General features: G+C 35.5%; 1 protein-coding gene, 1 long non-coding RNA gene and 1 other non-coding gene across 3 annotated transcripts; 1 reads left to right on the plus strand and 2 right to left on the minus strand.

The window, feature by feature from the left end:
• Positions 1–7,071: 7,071 nt before the first annotated feature.
• Positions 7,072–8,511, minus strand: LOC128195260 (uncharacterized). Its single transcript, XM_052872495.1, has one exon. It carries the CDS (start codon positions 8,509–8,511, stop codon positions 7,072–7,074), a length of 1,440 nt encoding a protein of 479 aa, XP_052728455.1.
• LOC128195674 (small nucleolar RNA R71) lies at positions 8,018–8,124 on the plus strand. Its single transcript, XR_008247471.1, has one exon. It is a non-coding gene; the product is annotated as a small nucleolar RNA R71 (small nucleolar RNA).
• A 13,933-nt stretch (positions 8,512–22,444) lies between the features above and the next one.
• LOC128195218 (uncharacterized) lies at positions 22,445–23,958 on the minus strand. The gene is made up of 2 exons (XR_008246779.1): positions 23,450–23,958; positions 22,445–23,005 (listed from the first exon to the last, which is right to left on the minus strand). It is a non-coding gene; the product is annotated as an uncharacterized LOC128195218 (long non-coding RNA).
• Between the last annotated feature and the right edge of the window lie 1,792 nt (positions 23,959–25,750).

Here is a 25,750-nt window from a genome sequence, read left to right on the forward strand (position 1 = left end):
GAGGGGAAATTCTGGCCCTCAGCGGTGGTTTAGCTTCGAAAGGAGTTGTGTTCTGTGTTTTATTAATGATTAACATCATGTTCTGTGGTTTTGGTTTGTGCTTTGAATGCAGGAATGGCATCCTCTTCAGGAAAGAGATTGAAAACCATGGCAACTAAGAGGAAAGAAAAGGAACCAGAGCAACCCCACTCTAGTAGGTTCCTCTCTAGGAAACATGAGAAGCACTTTAGGGTGGTTCAGGACAGGAGACTTCTAATGGAGAGAAAGGTTGGAATGATACCTAACTTTGCTCCTCAATTTGGAGAGCAAGTGTTAGGGAATGATTGGGGAAAGCTAGCCACTTATCCAGCCATGTTCACATGTGTCAGATATTACTCTCAGCAGGGCACTATTCATCTACTGTGCTATCAGAAACTTGAATGTCAATATTGGGCAGGTGATAGCTGATGAGATCAGTGTATGTGCCAACACCTCAAACAACAAAGCACCACTAGGACATCCTTCTTTGATCACTCACCTTTGCAAGCAAGCTGGGGTGGACACTTCTGTTCCACCATTGGAGAGGCCAAGAAAAGCTATAGATGAGGCCTATTACAGACAGTACTGTGGAAGTGAGGAGGCAGCTCAGCCAGTTCCACCACGCCAGGCTCGTAGAGGGCCAGCACAGAGCCGGACGTCTGCGGATACACATGAAGCAGAACCATTCCAAATGAGGGACATGTATATGTCTCTTATAGGTGCTCAGTTGCAGTCCATCCACAGAGGGCAGGTGGCCACGGCCGAGATGATAGTGGGGATGTATGATACCCCTCCAGCACACAGGTGGACTATGGATGAATTCCATAATGTGGTAGCCTGGCCAGAAGAACCATTGCATGGAGGAGCTGAAGCAGCTGAAGCTTCAGCTAGAGATATGGAAGAAGATGAAGATGAGGAGGAGGATGCATTTGATGAAGATGAAAATGAGGAGGAAGAGGAAGATACAGAGGACAACTCAGACTGATGAGGAGCTGAGATAGCATTTACTGATGAATGCTATCATATGATTATGCTTTTGCGGTTTAAGTTTTCTGAACTTATTTGTTTTCGGTTTTAGATTAGGGTTTGATGTACTCTCTTGAAAACCGGGTTTGTGTGATGGTTTGCTATTAACTGTGATTGTTTGATAAGTAATGCTTGATGATGCTTATTGATTGATTGATGTTGAGATGATGTGCACATTAAAATGTTTATACAGGTGATTCACAAGCTTTGTGAACAAATGCAGGATATCATTATTGTGATTGTGAAATTAAGCAGGATGTGTATGTCAAATGTGAATGAGCTTATATGTGAGGTCTTGAGCTCCAGATTTGTTATTGTTGAATGCTATTACTTTGAAAGCATGAATGATTTTGCCCAGGTTTTCTATGATTGAATCAATTGCTTGTTTTGCATCATGTGATCAAGGCCATTTGTTGGAAACCTTTTTTATTGGCCAAATACATAAAATTAACCCACTAAAAGAGAACACTTTGTGTTCTATCCTTTGAACCCTTAGCCTTGAACATACACTAAAAACCCTTGATTGAAAATCTGTACCTTGAGTTAAGTAGAAGATCTTGTGTGGTATTGTTAAATGTTCAAGTTTGGGGTTGTTGGGAAAACATGAAAAGCATTGAGCTAAGAGCTAAAAAGTAAGAATATACAAAGAAAAAGAAAAGAAAAGAAAAGGAAGTAAAGCTCAATGCAATTGCAATTGTAAAAGGCAAGTTGGGAATGAATAAGATGATTGTGTTGTTATGATTCTCTTGACTCAAGGATTTTGTGATCCAGAAAAACCAATTTTCTTGTTAGCCCAGCCACATTATAAGCCAGTGAAAAGTCCTTTTGATGATGCATGCTTGTGATTGTTTTGATTGTGGTAAAATGAAAGGCAAAGTTGATTCATGTGACATGGTGATAGTGGAGTGAATGAGCGAAACACTATACCTCTTATACACTTGTGTGTTGAGTGAAACACTTTACCTAGTGAGGAAATATTCCATAAGCACATGAACATCCATGCTTAATTGATTGATCATTTATGAAAAATAGCATTTGTTGGAATTTAAATGACTTTGTGAACACTAAAGCATGTGCACATCTTGATTGAATCTTGGTCATAAATTTGAGTGAAGCTGTTACTTATCTTGAGAAAAGGATTTTGAATGAGTGAACCATCATATGAATTGGTTGGAGATGGAGTTACATTTTGTTTGCTTGAGGACAAGCAAAGTTCTAAGTTTGGGGTTGTGATAACAGTTGAAAAACTGTTATTTTCATGCTTAAAATTGATACTAAAAGCAACCTTTAGACTTAGAAACTAGCTTGAAATCATGCCTTTTATCTTTATTTTCAGAAATAAGAGAGCTGGACAGGTTTATGCTTGATTTGAGTGTTTTTGTGCAGGTTTTAAGGTGAATTTAGTGAAAAGAGTGAAGAAGGAGAGAAGTGACATTAGAAAAGACAAGAAAGAGTGCAAAAAGAGAAGTCGAAGGCACCGCTCAGCGGTAATTTACCGCTGAGCGGCACTCAAGGAGTCACGTTGGTACCGCTGAGGGGCAAAATGGCCGCTGAGGGGAAGAAAGAAGACGTGCAACCACCGCTGAGCGGCACTTTTTGGGCTTGGGCTTTTGTAATCTTTTGTAACTCTAGATTAGTATATAAGGGCTTGCACGTCCTAGGGTTAAACATCTTTGGCAGAAACGAGGCAAACACTCTCTCTTCCACCCCTTTGAAGGAGGATCTTGGATGCTCAGGCTACCTCTTCACCTTTTTAGGGTTTATTCTTTCATTATTGTTCATCTAGGTTCACCATGAATATGGTGAACTAAACCTTGTATGTTTGTTGGGGAATCAATGTAATCTCTTGAAGCTCTCATATATGGAATTTATGCTTGCATCTTAATCTAAGACTTATGCTTTCTTTCATCATTAGTTAGGGTTTTTCCTCTTTGCTTAATGCTTGCATTGTTTAACTCATTCTATTGCATGATTATTGGTTTTGTCGATACGGACACGTACGGGGAAGTCTAGATCCGGGGAATTTCTCCCAATATTATACTGACAATATTATATTGGTTGTCGTTAAGCTCCTGCACTCATGAACTAATCATTAGGAATGCTAGGAATTGTATGAACTATTTGATTAGGGAGAAGCCATCTAGAATGGTACTTTAGAGAGTGGCATTAACAATGATGATTTGAATGTTGAATTCCTAAAATGTATGAGAGTGGATGAGATGAAATTGACCCCCAACAACATATTCATTCATATAATCCATTGAAAGTGTTTATCTTTTGTCTTTGCCATTGATCAATTCATGCATACATGTTTAGTTTTCGTCTTGCATAATATAATCCAATTATTTCGTTTGTAAGTCTTAGCTAATCAACAAACCACACAACTAAACTAGGCCGTGAGTCCTTTGGGAAGAACGATACTTGGTCTTACCAAGTTTATTACTTGAACGATTCGGTCATACTTGCCGATTGTGAAACAAGTTTGTGACATCATATTTTGGTGCTTACAAATTTGTCCATCAATACACTAGCCATAAGTGAAAAACCATGATTACCTTAACCTTAGGGAATTTTGGAGCTTTGGAAGTGTTTTGGGAACAAGTGTGGTCTCCCTGGGGATTCTTATGAATTGGCTAAATTGGTTCCTCTTCTTGTTTTGTGTTTGTAAATATGTAGTGTATTTTGTCTCTTACAGTTGAAGAAAAGAAAAGAGACACGATGAAAAAAAAAATGAAAAAAAAAATGAAAAAAAAATAATAAATTTGTGAATAATGGAGTCAAGAAGAGGATTGAATTAGAGGTTTGGGTGTGATTTGACTGTGTTTACACTTGTTCCCCATTGCTCCTCTATTTCTTCTGGGTTGTAGCTACTTATCCATATTTTATCCTCCCCTATCCTTGGCCCCATTACAACCATGAAAGACCTTTTGATTTGTATATGCTTGAGTGCTGATAATAGAGGCTTGCCAAGTCTAATTGTGTTTGCCTTCTTGAGTGCATTGAGTGACATCAATTTACCTTAAACACTTGAGAGAAACACTGATTGTGTGCATCTGTGAGGTTCTGTTGCTTTTGATCCATCTCTTGAGCTGATTGATTATTTTGCCATACTGTGAATTGCTTGGATGATTTCTGTCAGTATCTGCTTTATTTGATTATGTGTTGGATATTGTCTACATCTTTTCTCTGTCCAGATTTCTTGAGAACTGTGTAAATTTGGTTTGTTTCCTCGTGAGTCTTTATTTTTTGTGTGATATGTTTGTGTCGTACCCTTGAATGTCCTTTGATCTGTTCCCTGATTTGCGTCTTGATTTTGCCCAGGAGTGCAAAAGACTAAGTGTGGTCTATTTTGATGAGTCAATATTTTCTCAATTTCACTTAGCTTACTGTACCGAATTTTATCAGGGAATTATGCTAAAATGTCCGATATTTTCCCGTTTTTACTAATTGTGCTTAAATTGACCAATAATTCTTATTTTAACTAATTTGAATTATCTTGGCTTATTATTTTCATTATTGATTGTAAGGAAATTGTTGGATAATATTGTAGGACATTTGAAAAAGAAATGAAAAATTGGAATCAAGGAGGAGCCACCACATTTGGAAGGCTACGGTTTTCTTGGCAAACACCACATAGTAAAATTGAAATGAAATAATGGAGGTCACACTTGTTCAAAAGCACACGTCCAATTCATGCTTAAAGCTTATTCAATTTTGCAAGCATAATGGAGGGACCACATTGAAAGGAAACCCACGGTTTTCTTGAAGGAAGTTGGCTGCAAATTCTCTAAGCAATTCACGGTCATAGTCTACCACATTTGGTTGGATTTAAAATATGTAATTGGAAGGAGATGGGCCATCATGGCTTTTGAATCACACATGAAAAAATTGAAGCATGCCACATGATGAAGCATTCACGGCAAAAACACATACAAAATGGGAGGCTTATTTCTTTTAGTGGGAGACAACATAAAAGAGGTAGGGGCCACCACCATTTGTTGAAGGAAGACCACATCGAGCACATCACACGGCCAAAACTACATTTCATGTTACATATATTTTATTGAATTGAAAGATGAAGCTTGATGGCCACTTCACGGTTTTTCACATTTGGAACAAGAGTTGGACAACTTCCTCATGGCTTACGGGTCCATAGAAAATTCTTTCATTCATGAAGAAGTGGCCATATGAAGGAAGTAAACTCACGGCCAATTTGGCTACCATCATCACATTCTTTCTTGGCTGCAACGTGAGGAAGCAACCATTAAATATGAAAGTGCAGCAACCACATTCAAGGAGTTGGAAGCTCACGGTTTCTCCTTGGAAGAATGGTAGAAAGCTTACATGCTACATCCAAGGCAAACATAGTAAGCCACTCCAACACAAGAGCACATATCCAGGAGAAGTGGGAGGCACACATGGAGAGGAGAGCTTGACGGCAGCAGCAAACACAAGAAGCTTTGGTTTTGGTCCAAGAAGAATTTGGAAGTCCAGCTGCCACTTGGTCATTGGAAGGGGGATGCATGCTTGTTTCAGAAATATCTCTCAGTCCAGGGGATTCTAGGGAGGAGGAGAGAACGTTTTTTCTTGAAGCCATGCAGAGGAGAAGAAAAGGGAGTGGACGGCTTAGAGTCAAGGGGCTCTTCCCAGAACTTCTCTTTGAGGAGGCTCTTGGATTTTCTTTCACTTCCATGATTACACACAGAGAGAATACACAGAGGAGTACACCCAGCATGGATTGAACAAGAGGAAAGCAAACTGGTGTTGCATACTGGAAGAAGAAGCACACGGTCAGGAGGAAGCCAGTCACCACTTGTTTGTTCCTTTACGTTTGAATGTTTTTACTTCAAGAGAACTGTAAAATGTTTTTCATGATGAATGAATTGGTTGATGTTTATTCCTTTTGTTGAAATCCCACTGCTTCTTCATTTAGTTTTCTGCACATTTAGACAATCTCCTTTAGCCTTTATTTTAGAAGTAGAGTAGCACGTTTAAGAGTTGATTTACCTTTTGTAGAAGTAGGATGCCATCACTTAAAAGAAAAGAACCAAAATTGTTAAATTGGAGTAATAAGCTCTCGGTGTAGAGGAGAAGAGAACCATGAGCAACCTTGGAGGTATTGATTTATTTCTGCTGAATGGAAGGGGCACCACACACGCTGGTTTTCTTTGTTGGAAAAAAAAAGCCTCCAGTAGAGTAGTTTAGTTCCAGTAGTTTAGGAGTAGATAGTAGAAAGCTTGGTAGGTGTAGATGGCCGTGAGGAGCTGCAGATGGAAGAAGTCCCATGAGTAAGAGTAGAGGCCGTGAGGAAAGTCCAGAGCTGGAACAACAGTGAAGCATAACACAGTACGGAATGGAAGGTTACGGTTGAATGCTATGGTGTACACACTAGGTTCCAATTTTATTTTCTTGTTGTAATGAATTTTACTTCAATTGAGCAGTCGATTTAATTTTATGTCACTAAAATTTCAATTCTGTTTTGCTGTTCTGTTTATTGATGCAATTTAAATTCCGCTGCAATTAAATTTTTATCGTTGTTTGTCTGCCGTTAAATTTTTACTGTTATTTTCACTGTGTTGTTTGTGATTTCATTTTTAATCATTCGTCGTAATTTTGTTCTAAATATTTTGCTGCTGTAATGTTGATTCTGTTTTCATGATTAAAATTTACTGTTTTCTGTTTTTACTTTACTGTTTTCTGTTTTTACTATTTACTGTATTTTCTATATTTCTGTATTTTTGTTTTTACCGTTTCAGATCTGTTTTAGCTGTTTCATGTTGCTGTATTTTCGTTTTAATTGTACCAAGTTCGTTTTTACTGTTTTAATTTCGTTTTACTGTTTTGAATTTTATTTCAACGTTTTTTTTAATTAAATTGCAAACAAAACTTTCACAAACCCCCGCCACTATGTGTGTGATCTGAAACTGAACCGCAAATTGGTCCCTGAGAGACGACCTAGGAGTCACTTCCTAGTAACTGTACTGCATTAATTTTATGCAATCACCTTTTGTGTACGGTGCGACCCGTTCAACAGACATACTCACGCATCTTTTTCTCACTCTCTTGATTTTTTTCTCCCTCTTCCTTCTCCTCACATTTTCTCTCAATTTCTTTTTCAGCACTCTCTTCTACTATTTCATCAACTCTTTTCTTTTTCTCTCTCTCCATCTCACTCCTTTTTTCATTCTCTAACACTCTTCCACTCCTCAATTGAATTGCCTTGCATTGTTCCCTTGGGTTTGGTATTGTGTCACTAGGGAATGTGCCAGGAGATCTCTCTGAGAGTTGTCTTGAAAGCTGTCCAATCTGGTTCTCCAAATTTCTGATTGAAGCTTCCTGGTTCTTGAAGTTTGTTCTTGTCTCACTCATGAAATTTGAAGTCTGCTCCACAAAGGTAGAAGTTTGCATAGTTAACTTCTCTAGTGCATTTTCCAACGTAGACATCTTGTTCCCTTGATTGCTGGGTTGAGCTTGATATTGATATGGAGGCCTTGGCGGGTTAGATTGGATTGGATTACTCCAAGGTCTCGTTTGTTGGGGTCTCCAATTTGCATTAAAGTTGTTAGAGAACTGGTTTTGTTGTTGTTCTAATGCATTCACGTGTGCTTCTTGGTGAGTTGCCTGACATTCACCATTTTGATGCATTCCTCCGCAAAAATCACACCCTGGAGATCTAGTATTCACATTATTCGCTTGCATAATTCCCATCTTCTGAGTCAAATCTGTAATCTGCTGTGTTAACAACTTGTTTTGGGCTAAGATAGCATCCAAGGTATTAACCTCCAACACACCAGCTTTTCTATTTTGACGGTCAAACTGCATATTCACTGTGTTGTTTGCCATTAATTCTAAAGTCTCCAAAGCTTCCTCTGGTGTTTTCAAAATGAATGATCCTCCACTTGCTGCATCCAACATTTCCTTAAAAGTGGGTGAAAGACCATTATAGAAAGTCTGCACTTGCAACCATTCAGGTAAAGCATGATGTGGACACTTCCTCATTAGCTCCTTGTACCTTTCCCATGCCTCATATAAGGATTCATTGTCTTGCTGCATGAAGGGGGTGATCTCATTCCTTATTTTCGCTGATTTGGAAGGAGGGAAGTATTTGGTTACAAATTTTGTAGCCATATCCTCCCATGTAGAAATACTTCCTTGAGGTTGTGATTGAAGCCAACCTTTTGCCTTATCCCGTAGTAAGAAGGGAAACAACCTTAAACGAATTGTATCATCTGAAACTCCATTAATTTTCAAGGTATCACATATTGCCAGAAAATTCTCCAAGTGAGAATTAGGATCTTTTGAATTTGCACCTCCAAATTGATTCTGTTGAATGACTTGCAACAATGCAGGCTTGATTTCGAAATTGTTAGCTTGAATAGGAGGTCTCACAATGCTCCCTTGATAACTATTAGGATTTGGCATTGAATAGTCACGAAGAGTCTTTCTAACAGGTTCTTGGTCTGCCATTGTTAATGCCTCCTTTTCTTGTTCAATTAATCTTTGTTCTTGTCTTCTTTCTCTCTTTCTTCTTCTTGCACTACTTCTATTTCTTCTAGCAGTGCGTTCAATTTCTGAATCGAAAAGCAATTCTTCTGGGCCAACAGTACCTCGCATAAACAACTAAAACAAAAAACACACAATACTACAACAAAAATTAGGTGACAATAAAATTGAAAAAAAACTCAAAAATAAGAACAAAAATTCCCTAACATCTACAACTCAAATCTTAAGCCAATTAGATCACTAATATCAACAGTAATCAATCCCCGACAACGGCGCCAGAAACTTGATGTACGTTTGGCAAGTGTACCAATCGTAATTGTAGTAACAAAATATCGTCCTCTGGGATTGAATGAGTTGAGTACCAGTTTACTAACTTACTTAATTTTGAGTGATGAAATTTATCCAGTGAATGATGAACATAAACAAGTGATGGAAATTCAAATGATATAAACAATGTTAGAGAATTGATTTCATACCTTTTCATATAATTTCCTCCCCTTTTCAATCGATGTGTAAATTATAATTATCCACTTGAGTTTATTTAAAGCTTGTTTACCCCTAATCCCTTAGTAGGCAAACATATCCCTTGAATTTGAATCCCCAATCCCTTAGGCCAATTACAAATCAACAAGATCATGAAGAACAATCGTATCTCAATTCAAACTAACTAGTCCTGCCCAATTTCCCAATTGTGACAGCATCTAATCTGTTCTATTTATAAACGCAAGCAATTTCCAATCTCCCAAGTGTGAAACTGCTCATAGAATAGACATTAAAACATAAATAGAACACTGGGATAATTAAAATGAACTTAACATCAATTGAAAAAGGTTCAGAAAATATAATCCAAAGCACTACATCAATCCACTAACAAAAGGAAATTTAGTTCTGCATAATGGAAAAGAAAAATCAAAAAGCAAAAAGTCCGCAAAAAGTTGCAGCCCAAAGCTCCAAGAAGAAGACGAAGAAGAAGAACTCGTTTGTTGTGCGTGAATACCCTTTTTGTCTCCCTCTTCCACGTGTTTTCATTCCTCCCCCATCATTTCCACAAATTCCTCCTTTTTAGGAGAGTGGTTTTCCTTTTCCCTAACTTCCTCCACTTTTCCTTTAATTTAATCTCTTTAAATCAGTCATAAAAGAGATCAATAACTGCTCAATAACTGCTCCTGGAAACTTTCACAGCCCATGGAAAACTCCCCACTCTGCCTGTGTTCTTCTCTGCTTTAATTCTGTTTTCTTACGTGAATCCACAGATTACTCCACAGGTTGTGGGAACTTTCACAGCACAGTTGTTGAACTTTCTGTTTTGCAACTCCATTTAGAAGCAAAATCCACATGTAACTCCACGGGTTGTGAGACTGTTCACAGCTTGGTTGTTGAACTCTCTGGTTTCATCTTGGTATCTTGTACATCAATTCTTCCCAAATTGTGATTTTGGCACTTAGAATCATCAATCTACAATAAAAACACAAAATGCCAATGTATGATCCGAAACAAAGATAATCCATGACTAAATCCTTCAATGAATGCAATTATGCATGCAAATGACCTAAACTAAGACATGAATGCAATTACATTTACTCACACATCAATAATCTCATACATTCATATCCTAATCAATTTTTCATACTTCATAGCATCCAACATAGAAATTTCATATATTTCACGCATCATAACATAGCACAATCGTTTTTCAAATCCAATCAAGTCAACGAACATTCATGCAACACATAATCATACAAATTAAATTAATAAGTTTCCCTTACCTCTAGTGTGAACGATCGTCCTAGAGGCAGAAATACAGTTCACCACTACCGGTTCTTCTGCTCTCAATGCTCGACAATTTTTCAACTAAACCAAGAAAATCAAAACACTCTCAGAACTACTCATTTGAAGAATGGCGATCAACACAGAAAACCAGAACTGGATTTGCATGCCTAGGAAAACGAACGATTGGGTGAAGAGAAGGACTTACCAGCTCAACTTCACAAACCAAACGGTTTAACTGGAACCTCTTGACGCCAGGAGTACTTCTACGGTGTCTGAATGATGATCTGAGAAGAGAAAGGGTGAATTTTCTTAGAGAGAAGATGAAGGAGATGTAGTGAGAAGGAGGAGAAAAAGAGATTTTTTCAGAATCTGGGAAGAAGGGTGCATGCAGAGAGCGAGACAAATTTTCAAAAATTCAGTTTTGCTTCCCTCATCAAAACGAGCGTCCGCTCATCTGCTGACACCTGCCTTCCACTATCTGATTTCCAGATTCTCGTTGCTTGACACCTGGCGTCCGTTCAAAGGGATTTTGGGTGCATTTTTAATGGTTCTGACAAATAACCATAACAGTATAATTGGATAAAACTCATCATAAATTTATTTTGAAAAAAACATAAAAAAAAATTCGTTTTCTGAAGAGAGGTAAACCTAATTCCAATGACAAAGTTTTAACCAAATCATCATCTGATTTGTTAAGCAGCAAGAATGAAAGTTTGTTTGAGTCAACTACACTTTCAATAGATTGTACTCTTTCATCAAGTAATGATGTAACATTTGAAGATATTCGTAAGTAGGTTTGTTTCAAACATTTTTTTACATTGGTTGTTCTGTTTTCAGATCCAACTAAAAATGTCCCACTTTTTAGGTCACACTTGTCTTCATGGCGCTCTTTAGGATAATCACTTTGCTCAAACAGAAAATAGAACTGGGGCATTCATCAAAAGCCTAGGACTGAAGTTTTTAAGGAGCTTTAGCTGACAACTATTAGAATTGATGTTCATGATGATGAGTTGGACATGGAGAAAAATGTGGACTAATTGGGTGAATGTAGTTTTGATATCAGTTCATGTCCAGTGAATTTCGATGGTTCTCTTCATGATGCAAGAAGTACCGTCGAGCAAGACAATTATTTCAGTTTGATGAGTCTCATAGACTTGCCTTTTATGGTGTTTGGCCCACAAAAAGGTTGGATAGTGCTTCATGCATGGGTTTTTTATTTCGACTTTTAATAGGAAGTGACGAGGAGTTGGAAGAGCTGCAAGGAGCAAAAAGTCCATCGCTCTGATGGTAAAGGTGGTGCTAGTCTTATATCTGGTGTAGCTGCCATTTCTGACACAGACCTACTCACAATTGTAAGTTATGCGTTTGAGTTGGATAATTTTCTTGCATATATCAAGATGTATGTGTAGTTTGCTAGAGTCAATGTAATGAAATTGGTTGAGGGAACAATCAATCATTATGTTGGTTGAGATGACACTTACTAGGTGAAAGGATTTGGGGAAGCTGCCGCTTTTGTTCTCTCCCAATTTCATTGTCGCTAATTTTGAGATAACATACAAGTTTTATCACTTTACAAAGATTTTGCTAACTATTCAGGTGACCACTATTCAAAGTTATTCTCAAGGTATGAGTAAAGTGCTAGTGTCTTTGTGCAACATAAATTCCCTTATGTGCCGAAGTCCTTAGTGAAGAATAGAGTACGCGAAGTATCTACCTATGTTGATAACCGTTTGCAGGTTAGTTTGATGGAGATCTCATAATCTAGCAATTACAACTTATTATTACAGTGAAAGTTATTAAAATTAACGATTTTAAGTACAATTTGCTAGTACATTTTTATAGTACCTACCTTATGGATGCATATGAATCTAGTACCTTTAGTACCTATTAGAATAATTATCCTATTTTATCATCATTATATTGTATCAAGGGTTACCCTATTTATCATGATTATATTGTGTAAAAGGTTATCATATTGTATCAGTCCGTCTAAACCTTTAGGGTTTTCTTATTCCTCGCCGGTACGATTTGTATTCTTTAGAGATGACTTCTGACAATACTTTTTCCTTCTCTGGAAGTCCATCAATTACCTCCGAGAAGCTAAATGGAAAAACTTATCTATCATGGTTTGTTGCTGTTGAAATGTGGTTCCTTGGCCAAGGGCATTATGACCACCTTGAGCGAGATGGAAGTTATGTGCCTACTAAAAATGTTGATAAGTGAAAACAAGCAGATTTCTAGTTGTGTGCCTGTTATAGAAATCAGTGGAATCCAAACTTCTTATATCTCTGAGGGCTTTCAAAACTTGTCACTCCTTTTGGAAGAAAGCTTAAAGCATTTATGCCAACAATATTCAATGTCTCTATGACACTGCAAACAAGCTTGCATCTCTTAAAATGGCATACCGTGATATGGTGTCCTTCATGGCTGAAGCCTAATATGCTGTCGAAGAACTCATGATGTTTTTGGAAGTAGACCTATTAGAGGATATCAAAATGAAAATAGACAAATTTTACATGGTGTTGATCCTCCGTGCCCTACATCCCGATTTTGATCATCTCAATGATCAACTTCTGACCAGTCATGAGATCCCCTCCATGGAAACATTGACCACTCGCCTTCTGCGTGTTTTGATACCTCAAACTCAGGAAGCGCATGAACTAATGGAACCATCTGTCATGGTTGCCACACGAGGAAGAGGAGGACGAGGAGATCAGAGACGTCCTCAATGCACATACTGTAAAAGGATGAGTCACACTCAAGAGAATTACTACTCCTTACATGGTTTCCCTTCCAAAACTGTCAATATTTTGAAGATTGAACTTCGAAGATGTACTTGGGTTTATCTTATGAAAAATCGTTCTGAATTGTTAGCCATATTTACATCCTTTTTGAATGAAATCAAGAATTAATTTGGTCAAGTAATCAAAATATTAAGAAGTGATAATGCAAAAAAGTATTTCTCATCCTCCTTTTCTGCCATCTTGAGTTCCCATGGTATCTTACATTAGTCTACTTGTCCTCATACACTGCAGCAAAATGGTATAGCAGAACGAAAAAATAGACATTTGGTTGAAATTGTCCGTACCATTTTGCTTGGTGCCCATATTCCTGTCCATCACTAGGGAGATGCCATCTTAACTGCATGTTATCTTATTAATATGATGCCCTACTCCTCTCTTGATAATAAAGTCCCTTTCTCCATTCTGTTTCCTAATGATCCTCTCTTTCATACATCTCCCCGAGTGTTTGGCTGTGTATATTTTGTTCATGACATGTCTCCAGGTCTACACAAACTCTCCACTCGCGCTCTCAAACGTGTCTTCTTAATCTATTCTCAACTTCAAGAAGGATATTGATGTTACTCTCCTGAAAGTAATAAGTGTTACATGTCTGCCAATGTCACATTCTTTGAACAAACTCCTTACTTCTCTCCATCTGTTCAAGATGTTTCTATTCTTCAACATGTCCTTCCTATTCCAGTGGCTGAGTCAAATAGTTCCACTGTCTCTATCTTTCCAAGTCTTGATCACAATCCTCTTGAACCCATTTCTCCACATATTGAGATTATGCAACACAAGGCTCCAATGGATAGTCCACCTCCCCAAGACAATGGTGAATCTCCTATTTCAGATTCTTCTTCCTCTTCACCTCCTCCCACACCTCTTGGTGCAAATGATTCAACATGGCCTATTGCTCTCAGAAAATGTACTCGTTCCACTCAAAACCCTCATTACATTTATAATTTTCTTAGCTATCATCGATTGTCGCCCTCTTATTTTTCTCTTTTATTCTCAATGTCTTTTGTTTTTATACCCAAGAATGTGAAAAAAGCACTTGATCATCTTGGATGGCGACAAGCTATGATTGCAAAAATGCAGACTCTTGACCACAATAATACTTGGGAGTTGGTGCCCCTTCCCCTGAAAAAAAGGCGGTTGGTTGTCGATGGGTGTATTGATAAGTGCAAAAATGTAGTTAATTTTCATATGAAATTTTAGCACTTGTGTTTTGAATTGAGTACATTTGTATCAATTTTCCCCAATCTAAGAAAGATAAAATGTAATCACATGTCTCTGAGTTGTTAAGTAAAAAGAAATCATTTGATCCCTAGTTTGTATACATTTCAGGTAAACTAAGAGAGAAGAGCAAATCCTGCAACATTTCGCCCAAGCTAGAATGATTTCGCTTAAGCTAGACTTGTCCAGGAAGCCATTACCTTAAAAGTCATTCTAGCTTAAGCGAGAATATTTTAGCTTAAGCGAAAATGATTATCTTCTCCAAGAAGTTTCTTCTCGCTTAAGCGAGAATAGTTTAGCTTAAGCGAGAATTCGGGCAATTTATATACATACAAAGCAGAAAGAAAGAAACCAAGGGGCAAAGCGCGGAGAAAAGAAGCACAGAGCGACCCAAAGAGTTTTTCTTCCACTTTAGCTGTAGGATCTTCTTCTTCGTCTCTTAGAATGACAACGACCACCATGAGTGGCTGATCTTTTCTCTTGGGATTGAATGTAATCGATTCGAACTCGGATGTAATATGGTGATATTTATATATAGCATTTCTGTTTTATTCAATATTGGTATTTGTGTTCTGCTCTTAGTGCTTGATTCTATCTGATCAATAGTTTCATGAATATGGGTTTTAGTTTTGATTGGAAAGTATTTCTAAAATCTGATCTGAACATGAATACTTGATATTCTGCGATGCTAGGGATAGATTTCAGTTTATCAATTGCTTATAACACTTGAATATAATGCTGGACAGTTTGTTGGATATGTGAGGAATCATTCAAGGAACTGCTCTTATGAATTTTATATGCGAGGAATCAATATAAATGACTTTGGTGTGTTGCATCAATGTTGATAATTTCAGTTGCTATATGTTTGTATTCATCCAGATTGCAGACGAGTGAGATAGATGAATTCAATCCCAACTTCTCATATTAATCTTCATTAGTTATTTGTTGTTATTATTTCACTTTCACGCAAAGTTCTTCATACCCTGCAGGTTCCTCATCTACTTCACCTAACCCTTTTTCATGCACTGCATGATCAACACCTTCGTCATTCCCCTCAACATCATCATCAGCTTGTTGACCCGAAGGATCTTCTTCAACCTTTCTACACTTTCTAAGGTTACAAAGTTCCTTCCAAACACCCTTAATTTTTTCTCTTAGCCTTTTTATCTTCATGTTGTTTCTTCTTATTTTTTCCTCAACTTTTGATTCCCATCTTTCATCACCATCGTTCTCATATCGGACTGCTACAACCCTGCTACATTAAGGCCTTGCTCCATCATCCATATGGAAAGCAGCACGTATGAGTGACTGCCGACGATCATAGTACGACAATCACTTAAATCAACACAACAAAAATAAACAATACATCATCATGGTACCTGTAACACAACAGCATTGCCACTAATACTCAAGGAGTCTGCAATTGCTCCAGAAAGTATTGTCTTACTACATTTGTTTAGACTCCTTACAAGATATTTATGGACAACACTACCCCAATCATAATGAGACAACCTATCTAAATCATCTAACACTAAACAAGGCATGTTAGAAACAAACCTTGACTTCCTAGGAAAATAAAATACCACAAAACAAACTAATATATACAAACGACATATGACATCTACCTCAATAGAATCATTAAGTACAAGCCCATCAAACTTATTCATCAGGTCCTTCAAACTCGTTGTTTTAGGATTGAACATCTCACCTACTTTAACAACTACAGATTCTTCGAACGACACCTCCAAACCGCCTACTCCTAAACCTAAAGTCATCAAAACATCAATCGCATTGAATGACAGTAGATGTTGGCTAACTCTAAATGATTCATGGTGCCCAACCCATCTATAGACCTTCTTCTTCACCAATTTTAAACTCACCTCTAGAGGTTTAACAATGTATAAACACTAATGAAATGGAGTTCCTCCAATGCGCATTTGATGTATGGTTCGTAGTAAAGAATTCATATGAACTATATACGATGTAACCATCCATGCTCGCATGCGCCACTATAATATAGTTCAAATTTCATACGTTATAATCAATCTTCCAAAACAACATCCACATAACAAATACAATGAAACTACTTACTTTTGTATTACATGCTTCCATTTCAGTTTCCAATCAAATCAACACTTACAACATAAAATTACCTACAACAACAAATAACCAAAGGCAAAACCAATTATTTTATGTTTCTTCTCCTGGACCTCCTCAAATATAAGTTTCAAAAAATTTCACCAGATACACAATATACAAAATTAACCTATAATTTCAGAAATACCGTTGTTTGCGAAAAACCAACCTCCACCTCCCCGATAAGTGCGGAAATCCAACGTCCACGTCGCTGGTGTGTACGAAGCGAGAAACCAACCTCCAACTCGCCGGTGTGTGCGGACCGGAAAACCAAACTCCACCTCGTCGATGTCTGCGAAACAACAAAACCTGACCATCGATACCGCTTAGTAAACCACCGATGAACCTCCAAAGGGGATCAAATGAGATAACTCAAACAATGTGCCACACATACTCTATGAAACAACACTCTAATCCAAAATAGGGATAGCCACACCACCGATGTTGGTGTTTCTCAAGAGTGCTACAAAGAGAAATCACAAAATTCAAAAACTAAGAAACAAGAAACCAAAAGGATTTCTGAACATTTTTTCTTTCCAAAAACACCCTCTTAGACAAGCTGTCTTCATTTAAAAAAAGAACTAATCAAAACATAACACCTGTCGTTGTCAAAAAGTTGATAAATAGATGTTGTCCACTAATCATTTTCCTAAATTAAATCACACCCTGCTGCTTTCGTTAAAGTCATCACAAAGAATAGTTACCGAAAAATTTATTGAATAAAGAATAAAACTCTCATGATGTGTTGCAACAAATTTCAGTAATTTATGTTTACATGTTAATTTAACTCGGTTATATGTATTATTTTCAAATTATTTTTAAAAGTTGTATTTATGTTTTATGAAAGTTCAGCAATAGAGTGACACTTGTATTTAAAATCTGACTTTCAATTAACAGTCACATATTTATTTTCTGTGAGAGTTCAGCATCCAACTAATATCTACATTTAAAGTCTCACATGACACCTATATCTAGAAGTATATCTTTCTGTGTTCAAACTCACTGTCTCTTCTATCAAAAAGTAGTATCTATGTGAGGGTTCACAGTTGTTGTTTAAAATAAAAATAATAGAACAAACAAGATGTTATACAATATACTTTAAAATTTTATTTTATTGAAATAAAACTATAGATTAATAAAATAAATATAAAATTATATATATTTTTCTGAATTTACATGCAGAATTATAATTCATCTGTTCTAAAACGTTCATAAAAATATATTTTATACTTTAATAACACATTAAACACATCTTTTTATTAAATGATCTTAAGTTTTTATATATATGTAATAATAATGTTCACTCCAATTAAAAACTGCACACATGTAACTAATATTTAAACATAATATTTTTTATTTTTTATTTTCTATCCATGAAACCTTACTTCAAATGGTGACCATTTGAAAGGCCTAAAAAACAGAAATAAAGAGAAAAAAAAAACTCAACAGAATAGCAAAGAGCCAAGACAGATATACAGATTGAACAAGCTCTAAATACAGTTCAGTTTGTTGGATTTGAGGGGGTCAATCCTGGGACAGCATCCTTAAAGAGAAAATCCGAGGTTATGGTTCTTAGGATGTCCAAAAGTGTGACTCCATCAACAGTTTTCACAGCAGCACTGCCACCATGTCCGGCAACACCGTCTCCACCACAATGTGGAGCGGCCTCTTCCCCTTAGGCCGGAGGGGTAGTTGACATCGAGCAATGCCTTCACACCTCTCTACTATAGTTCTCCACACCATTACCATGAGCTTTAGAAGGAGAAAAAGAAAATAATAATTTCCTTTTAAGTGTTAGTTATATTTGGAGATTTCTTTAGTTCACTCTGTATTCTGATTACACAGAAAATTTAACATCGTTTAATAGCAAAAATATTATTAAAGTACAATAAAAAAAGAGAAAATAAATTCCAGTTTGTAAAATACACTTAATCCAATGAATATATTACAAAAATTTTTACTCTCCTCATATATTCCATATTCCAATCAGAATTAAATATTATAACTTGCTATTAAAATGAGAAAATCAATCTTGTGAAGGGCTTTTGCACTTATTAAAATAAGCATCTTTCCCTCAAAACCTCTTAAAATGTAATAGAAACTAATGCATATATTTGAAGGAAGCACATATATATATATATATATATATATATAAAATTTAATAAAAATTTAATTAAGTTGAAACATAATCTGTGTCTGTCAAAATTGGTCTAGTGGTGGTTATGTTTTCCTTTACGATATGTTTGTTTGCATGGATACTCTATTCACGCTGATATGCGAAGATGGATTTATGAAGAAAGTGATGTTCGGTTGAGACGATTTGCACTGAGGGAAAAGTGAGAATTTGCGAGATTCGGACATTACCGCATTCCGCTAATTTGAGAAGATTTGCGATGAATTGGGCGGAAATGACTACTTTGCCCTGTACTATTTTAAAATTTCCAAGCACACCATTCAGCCATGGTTAATCTAAAAGAATACATCTCTATGAAAATATTATTCCGAAGCATAGTAAACATAATATAAAAAACGCATGCACTGTGCTTTCACGAGTAGGGACGACTGTTCTTGGCCATGTGATTTACCATTTTCCACTGTCCTCGCCAATGCATTTCTGGCTTTTGCAACGTTCTTTTGCAGCCATAGCACTGTGGAGAGATTCTCTGTTTGGCTATACAATTCACTGGAAAGGAGTTTGAATGTGAAAACAAAGGGCCATGAACATATTAATGGAGGAGGAAGCACATGGTTGACGATGAAGACAAAGTTGAAGAGGGGATGTGTATTCGGTTACAAAGAAGAGCGTAACTGGTTCGACGTTTTGGAAGATTGCATAGGCGTGACGTTTTCAGTTACACGTGAAGCATAACCGGTTACAGCTTCGAGTTACCAACGCTGCATTCCCGTCGTCGTTATTGAGGCTATGGTTGGGTTCAGCGTGAAAGGGAGGACGAAGAGGAGGGAGATGAGGGAGATTTCTACAGGATGAAGGTTTGTGCATTGGAGGACATGTGGTGGTGGTGGCCATGGATGACTGCAAATGTAAGTAGAGGTTGATGGAGATGGAGGTGGAGAGGAGGAGGAAGACGGTTCTGTGTAGGGTGAAGGCCAACTCTTTCCATCAGCTGATGTAGTGTGGTTCGCCAGAAATGGAATCCATGAAGCCCTACATGGAGCAGCAGCCCCACGATGCCGTGGGCTTCGCCGGAAATGGCTTCCCTGAACCTCTACATGTTGAAGGATATGGTTTTTAATTGCACGAGGCTAACCCTTTGTATGTGTTGTAGGTTTTTGGAAAGATTAACGTGCATTTGGTCAGCTAATAACTTCATGTGAGGGATAAGTACTCTGTCCAGGTTAGGCACATGTGTTGTGTCCATTTCGTTTTTGAAAATTAATGTTAAACAGAACCTTATGCTTTAAATTTGGAATTTGATGTGTTGGTTACAGAAGATTATTGAAAATTTTTACTGAACTTTGTCTTATACTATGAGTAGAGCATGTTTTGAGGTTGGAAAAAGCTTGGTGGCTGTATGCGAACAATTTATGAAGTATTACCTTGTGTTAACCTTCATAAGTGGTTGTGTTGAGGCATTGTTTGGTGGTCATTGAAGACGCATGCTGAGAAAAGGTACATATTTAACCAAGTTTTATTTTTTAAAACCAGTACATGATATAATATATTAATGTATTTTCTTAACAGGTTTCATTTGGAATTGTTACTGTTATATTTAAATCTTCAGAATTGAAATATTCATCTTATATCTTATATGGGGCGTATATCATTCGTTCAATCTTCCTTCAAATCTACTGAAATCTTCATAAGTTTGAAAGTGAAATAGGTATGTTTTATATTATTTATTCAATTTATGTGCATGAAATTGATAATACTTTACTCAAAATATATATATATATATATATATATATATAATATGAATGTTATAATTTTTATTCCTTGTATGAATGCTTGATTTTGTTAATAAAATATAATTATATGAATATATGAAATTAATTGTATTGTTAATTTTAGTTGTCTTTATATGGTTGTTAAAATATATATTTGTCGTTAAGTAAATATAGATGGGAGAACAAGTAGATTTATCATATTTGGACCGTGACGATATAGATGATGATGTGGTTGGTGTAGACTTCAATATTATTGTACTGATACGTCAACATTTACAAATAACCACTTCATTGGTTGCACGAATAATGTTATGCATTGTTGCACACGCGTTGAGTATCTTGAATATGTACTCGACTGATTCGAGTAGTGTAAGCAATTATCTACCAGACAGAGATCGTCGTAGGGAGCAATTAATGTCATATCTTGTGCATACTAATCGGTGTTGAGACATTATTAGAATGGGTCCAGAGGCATTTATTAATCTTTGTGAGAGACTAAGATCAACTAAGTTAGTTAAGGACACGATTCGGTCTACAGTGGAGCAACAAGTTGCTCAATTTCTTCATATAATTGGCCATAATGTTAAGAATCGAAGTGTCACATTTTTCTTTCATCAATCCGATTCAACGGTTAGCAGACACTTTCACAATGTCTTGGATGCTATCTTAAGTTTGGAATCTAAATTTCTAATTCAACCCTCAAGAAATGAGGTTCATTCATATGTCTTGAGCAATAATCGATTCTACTCGTACTTTAAGGTACTCATTCCATCATATTTATAGATGTTTTGTGATCAAAGGATGCTAATAATTTTTGAGTTATGGTTATGATGAATAGTTATTTGTATGTTTAGGATTGTTTAGGGGCCATAGGCGGAACTCATGTTCGTGTAAAGGTGTCAATATGTGATGCTTAGAGATTTCGAGAAAGAAAAGACTGGCCAATACAAAATTTGTTTGCGGCGTGTGATTTTGACATGAAATTCACATACGTTCTTGCTGGATGCGAATGCACTACATCTGATTCACGAATTTTAAAAAATGCTCTTGATCAAGATGATCCGTTGATTATCCCCCAAGGTCAGTGTCTACATTGCGATGTTCAAGATTTTATTTAGTAGTGACTAATTACCTTTATATGCGTAAAAGTGTAAGAAAATACTATCTCGGTGATGCAGGATTCATGTTGAAAAGCACAGTTTTGACTCCATATAAAGACGTAAGATATCACCTTAAAAAATATACACGTAGAGGACCACAAAATACATAGGAGTTGTTTAATCATCGACATTCATCGTTGCGAAATGTTATTGAAAGAACTTTTGGTGTGTTGAAAAAATGATTCCCTATCATTGCAAGTGGCACTGAACCACACTACGGATTGGAGACAATGACATACATTATATTAGCTTGTTGTATCTTACACAACTTCCTTCGTGGCTTCGATAACAATGACACATTACTTGATGAAGTTGATAACGAGTTGAATGAAAGGGATGAGCATAAGGTTTCATCATCTCAAGTTAAAGAAGATGACCATAGGATTATTGCTTCGATTTGATGATGAACCTAAAGATATCTCAGTGTGACCACTTTTGAACTTACACTGCATATTATTATGTTCCTAAGGGACTGTATAAATACACAAACTACTCACTCACGTGAAGAACTGTTTACCTTATGCTTAATGTGGGTGGAATCCAATTCTCTTATATTTGCCATGATATTGAAGTAATGGTGTTGCTTTTTTCTCGCTTTTTTTAATTCTCTATAAAGTCAGGTTCGCTTTGTCTTACATTCTCCATTAATATTAAACATGTAATGTCTATCTTCTAAATTGAACACGTACTATTTATCTTGTATAAAACGCCACTATATGACATGTACATTCATCTATAATATAATAAATAAAGGTTAAATAATTTTTCCTGTTTTGTTACTATGGTGATATTTTTATTTTTTTTTCATTATTTTAATTTCTCAATTTAGTGTCATTTTAAAAAATAACAAGTTAATATAGTTTTTTTGTTGATCAAATTGATAGTAACAACATTATAATAATAACGTATGACATAAATGACATGTTATTAATCAAAAAATAGACAATCATAAACAAATGTGTCATTGAGTCATATATTAGAGTGTCGAGGAGAAGCAAGCGGAAACCTGACGCCTGTTCCGCTATTAGAAGGAAGCTGTGGCTGAGAAAGTGCATGTCAAACTGAGCCAGTACGGTGGTTCACGAAAGGTCGTCATCCCGATTGTGCTGGAGGGGAGTGACCTTCGTTAAAGCTTGTCGACCAGATCCATGACAGATTAAATGGGGAGATCGGTAGCGGCGCAATCGTGCTGGCTGAGTCGGGGACCTACGCCACTGTAAAGACTAGCGTGTTTGCTGGGGAGAGACTTATGGATTGCCTACCATGATATGTTAGAAAATTAAATGAATCATCATAGGCATTTGAATATTTGAGACACAGACCAAATTATGTTAGGAAGTGTTATGCACATGGCTTCACTATTTTTCTGCATCGAACTATCCACTAACGATTGGATATCTGCCTCAGGAATACCTTTACTGAGCTTTGTCGATGCCTTCTTTAGCCCTTATAGAGCTTCTATCATTTCTGAAAAAAAAAATAGTAAATAAGCAAACAATCTCATTCCCAAAACTTGATCAGATTCATGGAAAGGTGAAAACAATGAAACACCAACTACAACTTAATATGGCTAGATAAATGCACAGAAAGAAAGTCACATTACCAACAGTGACAATAAAATCTCACATTCTTGCTTTCAAGAAAAATAAATAATTTAATTAATTATAATCAAAATACACTCAACAACCAAAACTAACTACACAATTACCAGATACCGCAACCTCTCCGGCACATGCGTCGATTCAGACACATGCTATCGAACACCAAACTGTCCTCTGTCCTCGAACAGATTGCGTCACAGAAGTTTCAATTAGAATTGAATGACCAAGTCCTAGCATGCATGTTATACTATTGAATACTTAATGTAATAAACATGAACCGGAATCAAGATAAGCAAGAATTCTCAATCACCTTCCAACACCAAAGACACGACTCAGTCTAGTCCTCTAATACTAGGTATATTCATAAGTCACTTTCCGTCCCGCAAACAACACACTACTCTTCATAGTGGGGTAGGTCACGGCTCTGCCAGCATGATTGCGCCGCTACCGACCTCCCCGTTCAATCTGTAATGGATCTGTCAACAAGTTTCAACAGCGGAAGTCACTCTCCTCCAGCAAAACCGCAATGGCGGCCTTTCGTAAACCATGCACTGGCTCAGTTCGTGCACTTTCTCAGTCACGACTTCCTTATAATAAGGAAATAAGGTCGAGCTCCTTCTCTAAGTGGGTTTCCACCTGCTTCTCCTAGGCACTCTTTAGGTTTTGCAGCGTCAATCGAAGTTTCTTCCGGCCCCGCGGGTTGGTGCTCCTCGGAGTGGTAGTCTTGGCAATCTTGGCATGATTCGAATTTAGATCTTGAGAAGGTGGTGTTACTGGCGGCGCTGCTATTTCCCCTCTTCTACTTTTATCAAAACCTGATGTGGGATTGATTATTTAACATGAGATTGGTTATTTAATTTCTATCTTATATCTTCTTCAACCTTTTTCTTTATTATTATGTTTATATTTTAATATACTTTTTTATCATTTTTAATTATTTTATCTATGATTACATATTTACAGTTTTACATAACCGAAAAATATAGATTATAAAATAAATAAAGTTTAAATTTAATTAACATTTGTTAAATCATTTATTTAAAATAAAATTATTTATCTAAATAAATAAGATTTTATACAATTCTTTTTAAACACTATAAAGTTCTATCAGAGTTTAATTTTCTCTAAAAGATTTAAAATTATAATACATAGAAATTTATTTCGTTTAAAAAATAGTTATAACAAAACTTATATTATTTTATATAATTTTATATTTATTTTATATTTATCAATTCGTTTATCAGAAGCAGTTTTGTAAAGTTGATGTCTTTTTATTAGTTTTTTCTTTTAATATATTATCTTTATGAAATTTGATCATATTTTATCATAGTCTAATAATTAAAGAATATTCGTAATCAATTGGATTTTTTTAAAAAGAGTAAATTTTTTATTATAAAGAAATAACATATTAATAATTAATTTTATTCATGAAAAATTATTTTTCAATAAAACAAAATTCATCAATAAATTTAATTTTTTTATTATTAATAGATATTTATAAATTAGTTAGGTAAATGAGTGTTAGATATTTTACTTTAAACTTTGATTATTTTATAATAATATTTGTCAATTATATAATTTTTTTAAAATTTATCACTAAATTCATTGATAATTGAATTTTTTTTAATTTGTTTGTACATCAATCCGATTTTTCATATTTTAATTAAAATCATATTACATAACAATATCTTTTCATTTTAAAAAATAATTTCTTTTAAGTAATCATATTTATGTAATGTTATCTTTTATGTCATTTCACATTTATGAAATAATTTATATCTATACGAAAATTTCAAGTCAATCTATTTGTTCAAAATTTATAATTGAGTTTTTGTTAAATATTTCCCATAGTGGTTAAGTTTTGAATTATTAATTGACTTACAATTTTGTTTTATAAGAAACATTCAAATTACATTTTTCTCTTTCTTTTTATTTTTAGAACATTCAAGTTAGACTTTATGTATATCTAAGACAATTATCCTGAAACATTTTAAGTTATTACATTGTTCATATCATTAAGTGAGTAATTCATTGTAATTTCAATGTTTAATGTTTACGTATTTTTCTCAATTAATCAAATGTTAAATTATTCATACTAAAAAGGCTGAAATTTTTATTATTCAAAACCTTTGGTTTCTAAATAGATTTCCAAATTCAAAATGAATTTTTTATCAAATATATTTTTACCAAGCATTAAACTTATAGTTGTAAAATGAATATTTTCTAAGATATTTACCAAGCATTAAACTTATAGTTGTAAAAGTAGAATTTTTTTTTTCAAAATTTTTGAAGGAAACTTTAATTTCTAGCATACCTTGTATTTTTCTTACAAATAAAATTGAGATCTAATTATATTTTTGTAATATTCTGCATTAACAAGTCCGAAACCAAAATAGGTTTTAATAATAGGATGTAATTTTGATGATATACCATAGAACAAAATTTGAATTGTTATAATTAAAAGTGACAAATATGGTTCCTTTATATGATTAATGTCACGATTAAGCTGACAAGTAAGAAATTTGTGGCTTCTTTTTGTAAAGTCTCGATAAGTCACATTTTTGCAATAAGAATGTCTAATAAAGATAACCAGAGACTCAGAAGCATTTCT

This window comes from Vigna angularis, chromosome 2, assembly GCF_016808095.1.
Source record: "Vigna angularis cultivar LongXiaoDou No.4 chromosome 2, ASM1680809v1, whole genome shotgun sequence".
In the NCBI taxonomy this organism is placed as follows: domain Eukaryota; kingdom Viridiplantae; phylum Streptophyta; class Magnoliopsida; order Fabales; family Fabaceae; genus Vigna; species Vigna angularis.

Bases quoted from the DNA above. Each gene is read 5' to 3' on its own strand.
- LOC128195260 (XM_052872495.1), bottom strand. From the start codon at position 8,511: ATGGCAGACCAAGAACCTGTTAGAAAGACTCTTCGTGACTATTCAATG.